Source organism: Sprattus sprattus (assembly GCF_963457725.1).
Source record: "Sprattus sprattus genome assembly, chromosome: 21".
NCBI classification, from domain to species: Eukaryota; Metazoa; Chordata; class Actinopteri; order Clupeiformes; family Clupeidae; genus Sprattus; species Sprattus sprattus.
The window spans coordinates 12,852,024-12,862,023 of record NC_137919.1 but is presented as its reverse complement, the minus strand read 5'-3'; the positions used below and the strand labels follow the sequence as shown (position 1 = coordinate 12,862,023).

General features: G+C 47.3%; 1 protein-coding gene across 1 annotated transcript in view; it reads right to left on the bottom strand.

Annotated features, from left to right (window-relative positions):
• Positions 1-2,253: 2,253 nt before the first annotated feature.
• Positions 2,254-10,000, bottom strand: part of frem1a (Fras1 related extracellular matrix 1a) — a gene marked incomplete at both ends in the record, with an annotated part of 28,653 nt that continues 20,906 nt past the window's right edge. The window contains 14 exons of the mRNA XM_080859813.1: positions 2,254-2,456; positions 2,610-2,695; positions 3,143-3,258; positions 3,506-3,622; positions 4,381-4,617; positions 5,340-5,387; positions 5,567-5,823; positions 6,140-6,289; positions 6,748-6,820; positions 7,516-7,645; positions 8,022-8,166; positions 8,484-8,685; positions 9,044-9,461; positions 9,753-10,000. The exon at positions 9,753-10,000 is cut by the window's right edge and continues 17 nt beyond it. Of these exons, the coding sequence (XP_080715939.1) occupies positions 2,254-2,456; positions 2,610-2,695; positions 3,143-3,258; positions 3,506-3,622; positions 4,381-4,617; positions 5,340-5,387; positions 5,567-5,823; positions 6,140-6,289; positions 6,748-6,820; positions 7,516-7,645; positions 8,022-8,166; positions 8,484-8,685; positions 9,044-9,461; positions 9,753-10,000 (2,430 nt within the window). The remainder of the gene's footprint in view (positions 2,457-2,609; positions 2,696-3,142; positions 3,259-3,505; positions 3,623-4,380; positions 4,618-5,339; positions 5,388-5,566; positions 5,824-6,139; positions 6,290-6,747; positions 6,821-7,515; positions 7,646-8,021; positions 8,167-8,483; positions 8,686-9,043; positions 9,462-9,752) is intronic.

Here is a 10,000-nt window from a genome sequence, read left to right as displayed (position 1 = left end):
AAAACAGGAAAGTTAAAGAGAGTAACCCCCCCTGAGTCTTGCACCACTGGCCTCTGCTTCCTGGGATCCATCATAGGTGGAGGTCCTCTTCCTCCTATATTCCTCCTCCTTGTCATCCCCCTATCCACCTGCCTTCAGGTCACTGGAGCATCACCCTGAGGCTCAAACCCTCAACCCCATCCATGGTAGACGAGAGTCTTCCCACTGAGCCACCTGCTCCTGCAGTCAGCTGTGTGTTAGTGGTCCTCTAATGAAAAAATTCAGCAGGAGATGTGGTTCATGTATCTCATGTCAGAGGTGCTGGGTTCAAACCCTCTAGCAGGGATCAGATTCTCTTTACTCCAGAGAGGATAGGTTGGGATTCGTTTGAACTTAATTAAAATATTGACGCTAGAACTCTGGATGAGAAGTTGTTTTTTTCTGATTTCTGTTGTGTCAAACAGAACACTCCAGAGTCACTGAGGTGGTAAGGACAGGGCCTAGCCTCTGAGATAGCCAGTTTAAATGATAACACCTCATCCTAACAAACAGAAGGAAAATAAGTCATCCCTATACAAATGTAAAAAGATTCTTTATTTAAAAATTGCTTAAATTATGAAAATGTATTTCTGAACATACAACAATTTAATGTGGAAAATTGGTAATTATTAAAAGTATTAAAACATTAAGAAGGGAAGGCATTACAGGTACACTGTGTGTGTGTGAGAGTGAGTGTGTATGTGTGAGTTTGAGTGTGTGTGTGAGTGAGTCAGTTTGAGTGTGTGTGTCTGTGTCTGTGTCTGTGTGTCTGTGTGAGTGTGTGTGCCCCAAGGCCAGGGCCCTGAGGGAGCACAAGAAGCTCCTGCCTGTGTTTCATTTATGTTTACATGGAAACAGTGTTCCTACCGTTCAGCCAGTGCACAGTTCAGACAACAGATACACAGCATAGGTGAAGATCTAAGCACTTTACACAGCATATATACATAGCGTCTACCCATAGCGTTTATACATAGCGTACACCCATAGCGTATGCCCATAGCATATGCTCATAGCGTATACTCATAGCGTATACTCATAGCGTATACTCAAAGCGTACACCCACAGCGTATACACATAGCGTACACCCATAGCGTTTATACATAGCGTACACCCATAGCGTATGCCCATAGCATATACTCATAGCATATACTCATAGCGTATACTCATAGCGTATACTCATAGCGTATACTCATAGCGTACACCCACAGCGTATACACATAGCATATACTCAGAGTAATATACTAATACAGAACCTTTAGATAGTTCATGATGCTTTAGTGAACCTCTTATGCAGTGATAGCTAACAGGTTAAAGGTCATCATTCCCAGCTGACTGGAGCTGTTGTTCGTCTGACGAGGCCCCATTTACACTTACTGACAATAATAAATATGCTTTACACACACTGGCACAGGAGGAGCTTCCCTTCTTTAAATACTACTGAGCTTAAAGGGCCCTTAACTCATGTGTGACTGAGACAGGAGTCCAGTGGAGATTGGATGGAGTGAGACAGGGAGTCCAGTGGAGGAGTGTGTGGTTAGTCTGGAGTCCAGTGGAGGAGAGTCTTGTTATTCAGTGGAGGAGAGTCTGGTTATTCAGTGGAGGAGAGTCTGGTTATTCAGTGGAGGAGAGTCTAGTTATTCAGTGGAGGAGTGTCTGGTTATTCAGTGAAGGAGAGTCTGGTTATTCAGTGGAGGAGAGTCTGGTTATTCAGTGAAGGAGAGTCTGGTTATTCAGTGGAGGAGAGTCTGGTTATTCAGTGGAGGAGAGTCTGGTTAGTCAGTGAAGGAGAGTCTGGTTATTCAGTGGAGGAGAGTCTGGTTATTCAGTGAAGGAGAGTCTGGTTATTCAGTGGAGGAGAGTCTGGTTAGTCAGTGAAGGAGAGTCTGGTTATTCAGTGGAGGAGAGTCTGGTTATTCAGTGGAGGAGAGTCTGGTTAGTCAGTGGAGGAGAGTCTGGTTAGTCAGTGGAGGAGAGTCTGGTTAGTCAGTGGAGGAGAGTCTGGTTAGTCAGTGGAGGAGAGTCTGGTTAGTCAGTGGAGGAGTGTCTGGTTATTCAGTGGTTTCCACCAAAGGCTGGGGAGAGGAGATGAGGTATGGATTATTAGGTGTGTGATGTTGGGGTCAGAAGTCACATCTCGGCTCACGTTCTGATGTAGCACGTAGCGGCCTCATCTCGGTGTTGTGAGTAAGAGTGTTCTCCTGTGTGTGATGTTGGGGTCATAGGTCACATCTCGGCTCACGTTCTGATGTAACACACGTAGCGGTGACCTTTTCCCTTCTTGCAGTCTCTGATCTGCCACTTGCTCCGCCTCCAGACCAGCACACACTTCTTGCCTCCCTTCTTCAGGGTTCGTGGCGGGCTCCGCCTCCAGTTAGTGTAGGTGACGGGCTCCCCGCCCACCCACTCCCAGCGTCCTCTGCTCTCACGGTCGTGCAGGCCTGGGGGCACAAGTGTTCAAAGTTCAAAGGTCATTATCACTACAGAGGATGAATGAGGCTGTCATGTTTTTAAGGTTTTATGTGTGTGTGTGTGTGTGTGTGCGTGCGTTCGTTTGTTTGTTTATTTGTATGTTTGTGTGATGTCATGTTTACCAATCCAGAAAGGCTTCCGACCACTGAAGTCCCAAAGCCAGTCCATGTCAGCCTTCGAAGGCACGCTCACCAGGTTTCCATGGAAACTACACAATTCCAAATATATATATACACAAAAAGTGAATTCACTGAGAATAGTTGAGGTTGAGGTTGATCTGTGAATATTACTCTGGGTTTAAGGGTATTAGAGTGGCTGGATGTGCTGTCACCACGTCCTCCTCTGCATGCTTCATTCTGTGTGGTTGGGGTCTGTGTGCTAAGTCTGTGTGTTTGTGTTAAGTGTGTGTTTAGTGTTAGTGTGTGTATGTGTATGTGTTTCGACTGTAAGTTTGTGTTTAGTGTGTTAGTGTGTTAAGTGTATGTTTAGTGTGTGCTTAGTGCTTAGTGCCTAGTGTGTGTGTGTGTGTGTGTGTGTGTGTGTGTGTGTGTGTGTGTGTTTAGTGTGTGTGTGTGTGTGTGTGTTTAGTGTGTGCTTAGTGCTTAGTGCCTAGTGTGTGTGTGTGTGTGTGTGTGTGTGTGTTTAGTGTGTGTACCTCTCTCTGCAGGCTCGGGCGGCAGTACTCCATGTCTCCTTCCTGTCGCTACTCAGGAGGTAACAGTGGCGGCCATGGTGAGTCCAGCCCTGAGGACACTTCTGAGCATTCACCACCTACAGGAACACACACACGCATATACACACACACACACACGCACACACACACACGCACGCACACCAAACACACACACACACACACACACACACACACACACACACACACGCACGCACACCAAACACACACACACATACACACGCACGCACACACACACACACACACACACACACACAGACACTGTTACGGTTGTATGCGTTCCCTGGTGTGTGAACGTGCGAGACAGGTGAGTCGCGGTGTGATTACCTCATCGGTGGGCGCCCAGGGTTTCCATGTGGCCCCGTTGCAGCGTGAGAGCTGTCCTGTCGTGTCGTTCAAGTGGAGGAAGCCCATCAGCTCAGGGGTGCAGGCTTTACGGCCCCCCTGACATATAGAGATATAGCACAGTTAGTGTAGGAGCCAATTGTACTTTAGTTGGATTTTCTTTTAATTGAAGGTTGAGCCACCCTGCTGGCAGAGCTAATTACTGACACCTGGCATGTTCATTAGTATCGCCTCACCTGTGTTCATTTAAGATGTGAATAACCACTAGGCTAGGGAATTTGGACATTTTATTTTCGTGGAAACTGTCGTTTGGAATACTGGAGCTTTGGAGACGCTAGCAGGCATATGGTTTTTCAATTGATCCTATTTGTTTTACTTGAATCTCTTTGTTTTACTTGCATCCATTTGTTTCAATCGAATATATCTGTTTATGTTGCATCGTCAACTTTATAATTTATACTTTTGTGACCATTCTAAGTTATTAAAACATCGGAACTATTGAAAACTCTGACGGCGTCTATATGAAGTGACTTATTGGAGGACACTACAGTTAGCATTAGCACAGCTTTAGGAGCCAACTGACAAATAGATATATAGTACAGTTAGCATTAGCACAGCTTTAGGGGCCCACTGACAAATAGATATATAGTACAGTTAGCATTAGCACAGCTTTAGGAGCCAACTGACAAATAGATTTATAGTACAGTTAGCATTAGCACAGCTTTATACGCCCACTGACATATAGAGATATAGCACAGTTAGCATTAGCACAGCTTTAGGGGCCCACTGACATATAGAGATATAGCACAGTTAGCATTAGCACAGCTTTAGGGGCCCACAGAGTGAGAATATGAGACCTGTTTGGGAGGCATGCTTTTGTCTTTCCTGTTCTCCAAGGCTGCCTTTCTGGGAGCTTTGGTGGTTTTCGTAGGTAAAAGGACTGCCTTGTCGCCAGGAGCCTTGGCTGTGTTTGATGAGGCCTGTTGTCTGCTGGATGAATGCTGACCCCTGCTGGTGACCTGCACACTGGCCTTGCGACTGGCCCGGGAGAGGGCGGAGTCATCCTCCACGTGCATGGACACAATGCCGTGGTACTGCAGCACAGGAGCAGGAATCACAACTTTAAATTGTGCACACTTACAGCCATAGTGCACACTTACAGCCATAGTGCACACACAGATATAATACACACTTACAGATATAGTGCACACTTACAGACAATGTTGTGTATTGATATTAAATTAAGTTTGTTCCCTCGGGGCATCAATTATGCCCCACTGTTAACCTGTATATAATGATGGGTATTTTTGTCCTATGAAACTATGAAATGTACATTTAAGAATGCACGTTATTTCCATCACGGTCTCATGTCCGATCATTACTTAGTCTTATCAGTATAGAGTGTGCTTTACAACAGACACAGTGTACACTTACAAACATAGTGTACACTTACAGATTTAGTGCACACTTACAGACTTAGTGCACACTTATAGACTTTGTTTGTTCCCTCTGGGCATTAAAGAATACACGTTATTTTCATTACGGACTCATGTCCAGTCATTACTTAGTAGTATCAGTATAGAGTGTGCTATACAACAGACACAGTGTACACTTCCAGATATAGTGTACACTTCCAGATATAGTGAACAATTACAGACACAATGCACACTTAACGGATATAGTGTACACTTTTAGCCATAGTGTACACTTACAGACGTAGTGTACACTTATAGGCCTCCACCCAGGTCGAGCACTTACAACATGGTATTTAAGTAAAGAGTGGGTGGAGAGTTGGTGACAATGACAACAGTCTTACCGTGTAGATGAGTTCAGAGCCATTCCTGTGCACTGAGGAGGGGGGAATCTGTCAAAAAACACACCTCATATAAACACCAGTCTAACATATAACACACACACACACACACACCATCTAAACACCAGTCTAACACATAACACACACAGACACCCATACTGCACACTTAGTGCCAAACCCTCTAACCATACTGCATACTACTCCCCAGCCCATGCCGGTGTCCAGCTCACCTTCCTGCTGTTGCCGCTGGTTCTCAGTCTCTTCCTGTTGGCAGGGGGTTCAGCAGATGGCAGAGCAAAAGGCGCGCCGTCTCCTCTTGAGTATGCATCCCTGTCCCTTGGTGAGAACGCTGAGTATGCCGCCCCGTCCCCCTGCGCCAATGGCAGCGCCTCCACCTGGATAGAGCCGTGTTTGGGGGGGGGTCCCGACTGCACCTGCGACCCCCCCAGCGACCCCCCCTCTGGGGCTGCACGCCCACCGCACTGGGCTGAGGAGAAATCACAGGCGCCATGTGAGCTGATTCAAGATGATGTGTTTGTGTTCTCCTATGTTTGTTTGTGTTTGTTCGCTTATGTTTGTGTGTGTGTTCTTGCATATTTGTGTGTGTGTGTTCTCCTACGTTTGTGTGTGTTTATTCGCTTATGTTTGTTTGTGTGTTTGTGTGTGTGTGTGTGTGTTGTCGTATATTTGTGTGTGTTCGCCTATGTCTCTGTATGTGTGTTGTTCTATGTTTCTGTGTGTGTGTGTGTGTGTGTGTGTGTGTGTGTGTGTGTGTGTGTGTGTGTGAAGGTCTCTCATCTCACCCTCTCCTGCGTCTCTGATCTTCACCAGTGCTCTGGTGTTGGTGCCCAGCACTGTGCCCATAGGTGCGGTCAGAGACACCTCAAACTCCTCCTCCGCCTCCTCCAGACCGTCCTGCTGCACCTCCACGCGCCAGCTCCGACTGGACACGCCTGACACACACACACATACACACACACACACACACACACACACACACACACACACACACACACACACACACACACACACACACATACACACACACACACACACACACACACACATACACACACACAATCTATGAATATATGGACCTATGGAGTTCAAACTGACCAATGAGAATACTAACCAGGGTCAAACTGACCAATGAGGATACTAACCAGGGTCAAACTGACCAATGAGGATACTAACCAGGGTCAAACTGACCAATGAGGATACTAACCAGGGTCAAACTGACCAATGAGGATACTAACCAGGGTCAAACTGACCAATGAGGATACTAACCAGGGTCAAACTGACCAATGAGGATACTAACCAGGGTCAAACTGACCAATGAGGATACTAACCAGGGTCAAACTGACCAATGAGGATACTAACCAGGGTCAAACTGACCAATGAGGATACTAACCAGGGTCAAACTGTACGAGGCTGGAAAGTGGGAGGCTGAAGTCCTTTCCTGCTAATGCTGTGATCTCTTTGACCTGGAAGGAACCAATCAGAACCATCAGAGACCAAGTCTCATACAGATGACTCAGCATTATTTGACCCTGTTTTCAAGGAGATGCTGTCTTTAAGGGTATGGTATACTTAAGGGTATGCTGAGTTACTCACAGGTGTGTTAGTGTTTCCACAGGTGGGTCACTGTTTCTAGAGGCCCACAGGTGTGTTAGTGTTTCCACATGTGTGTTATTGTTTTCACAGGTGTGTAAGTGTTTCGACAGGACCACAGGTGTGTAAGTGTTTCTAGAGGCCCACAGGTGTGTAAGTGTTTCTAGAGGCCCACAGGTGTGTAAGTGTTTCTAGAGGCCCACAGGTGTGTTAGTGTTTCCACATGTGCGTTATTGTTTCCACAGGTGTGTTAGTGTTTCTAGAGGCCCACAGGTGTGTTAGTGTTTCCACAGGACCACAAGTGTGTGTGTGTGTCCAGAGGCCCCAGTGTTTACCTTGACTGTGTTTTGTTAGGTGGGTTAGAGTGTGTGTGTGTGTGTGTGTGTATGTTATCCTATGTTAGAGTGTGTGTGTGTGTGTGTGTGTGTGTGTGTGTGTGTGTGTGTGTGTGTGTGTGTGTGTGTGTGTGTGTGTGTGTGTGTGTGTTATCCTATGTTAGTGAGTGAGTGTGTGTGTGTGTGTGTGTGTGTGTGTGTGTGTGTGTGTGTTCTCCTATGTGTGTGTTTACCTTGATTGTGACGAAAGAAGACTCCTGAACATTGCCCTTCCTGTTTAGTGTTAGCGGCAGGCTAGTCTGATCCTCACAGGAGCGATACTCTGCTTGGGCCAACTCCACCGCTGACCAGCTAAACACCAGCCTACACACACACACACACACACACACACACACACACACACACACACACACACACACACACACACACACACACACACACACACACACACACACACACACACACACACACAAACTCACACACACACACACACACACACACACACACACACACACACACACACACACACACACACAGCAGGGGTTACGTAATCATGACAGCTATCACAAATGATTGATAGATAGATATTGGCAAAACATTCTTATTGGTAACATGGAATTGAGCTAAAAGAAGTTGGATGTCTTCTTTGGCTGGTATTAATATGACAAAAGGATTTTCCTGCTAACTGCAAAACTGTTGGAAGCATGGCCTGACTGGAAGCATGGCATCAGTATCTTACGTGTGGGCGGGACTTCTGTTGCCCAGTGGGTCTGCCACCTGGAACTCCAGGCTGTCCGTCAACGCTTCTTGGGCGGAGTCTATGATGTAGAGGACGGTCCTTCTGCTCAAGTCCCTCTGAGTGAAGAGCACTCGGACAAACTCACCTGGCAGGAGGAAACACCACCTCAATGTTAACATCTGCTAATTCACATGTTAAGTACCTCTGAGTGAAAGGTATATAAACATGATATGTAATCTGTAAGTATATCTTTGTAAATGTAAACACATGTCAATGCAAACACATCACCATTACTATACAGCACACACAGACGCCAAGCAGTACACAGATCCACTCACAGATGGGCTTATATCATAACCCCGAGTCTCACCTGATGGGCTTTTGTCCCAACTCTGGGTACCTCTCACCTCTGGTGGTGTTCTCCATGTAGCTCATGTCATGACCTTTAACCCCTAGTCTCACCTGTGGTGGCGTTCTCCAGGTAGCTAAAGTGGGGCGCTCTGATGATGTGGTAGAGGAGCTTCTGGTCGTCAGAGTGGGCATCCTGAGCCTGCAGCTCATTGGACGAGAGGAAGATCCCGTAGCGCCCGTCTTTAAGAAGCTCCGCCTTCCACAGCGTCTTCTGCACAACCACTACTGGTGCTGAGCTGTCCAGAGACTCAATCTAGAACACACACACACGCAGAGCCGTATGTGAGGCACACCCAGGTCCAAACACACACAATCATATGAAATGCACATTTATGTCATTTATACATCCACATACTGTACACATTTTTGATATACACACCTACACACAGACACAATCTCATGAGATGCACGCCCAAACACACACACACACATTTATGATATACACACCTAAAACAGACAAAGACACAATCTCATGAGATGCACACCCAAACACAACCAAACACACACACACACACACACACACACACACACACACACACACACACACACACACACACTCTGTTTGAGTCACAGAACCCCTGCCACAGCACCTTCGCCCCTTTGACCCTCACCTCTATGGTGAAGAAGACAGGCTCAGTCTGGACCCTTCCGTCCAATAGGAAGCCACTGTGGGAGGAGTCAGATGCAGTGAAAGTGAATCGGTCTATCTGAGAGCCCCCGCCCGCATGCCGATAGGCCACGCCCAGGTCCTGCAAGTCCTCCTGGGTAAAGTTTTTCCCTGCAGCCAGTGGCGCCCCCTGCAGGAGCAGCTGTCCGTACTGGGGGGGCAGGTGCAAGGTGTAGGTCAGCAGGTGAGGGGGGGTGTCAGGGTCGGCCAGGCTCAGAGCGCCGGGGGTCAAGGTGAGGGTGGAACCCTGGGGAGCCCGCAGACCGCTGTTCTTCACCAGAGACGGGAGGATGCGGTCTGACAGCTCCACGGAGATTTCCAGTGTGCCGTTACGCGTGGTCTTGCCGTTACTCACTACAAACCTACAGACAATTGTCATACATCAACACAGCATACCGTTAGATTACATTACATTAGATTTCTTTACATTAGATACGTTTACATTAGATAAGATTACATTATATTACATTATATTACATCAGATTGCATTAGATTACATTATGGTACTGTGAGGTTCTTGTCAAGCACTTTAAGGTTCCTGTGAGGCACTGTAAGGTTCCTACAAGGCACTGGGAGGTTCCTGTAAAGCATTGGGAGGATTCTGTAAGGCACTGTAAGGGTCCTGTAAAGCACTGTACGGTTCCTGAACCCACCTGACCCACTCCTTGGTCGCTGTGGCTCTGTTGTCATGGACGTAGCACACGAGGTTGGCGGCCACATCAAGCTGGCTGAAGGAGTCGATGGGGAGGCCGGGGTGACGGATGTACTCCACCTGGCCGTGGGTAGGGGGCGCTGTGATCACGTACAGCAGCTCCTCGGGCTGGTCAGTTCCGTCCAGGGCCAGCAGCACGTCTGTGGTTAGCAGCACACGCTCCCCACGGCTAGCCTTCACAGGACGCAC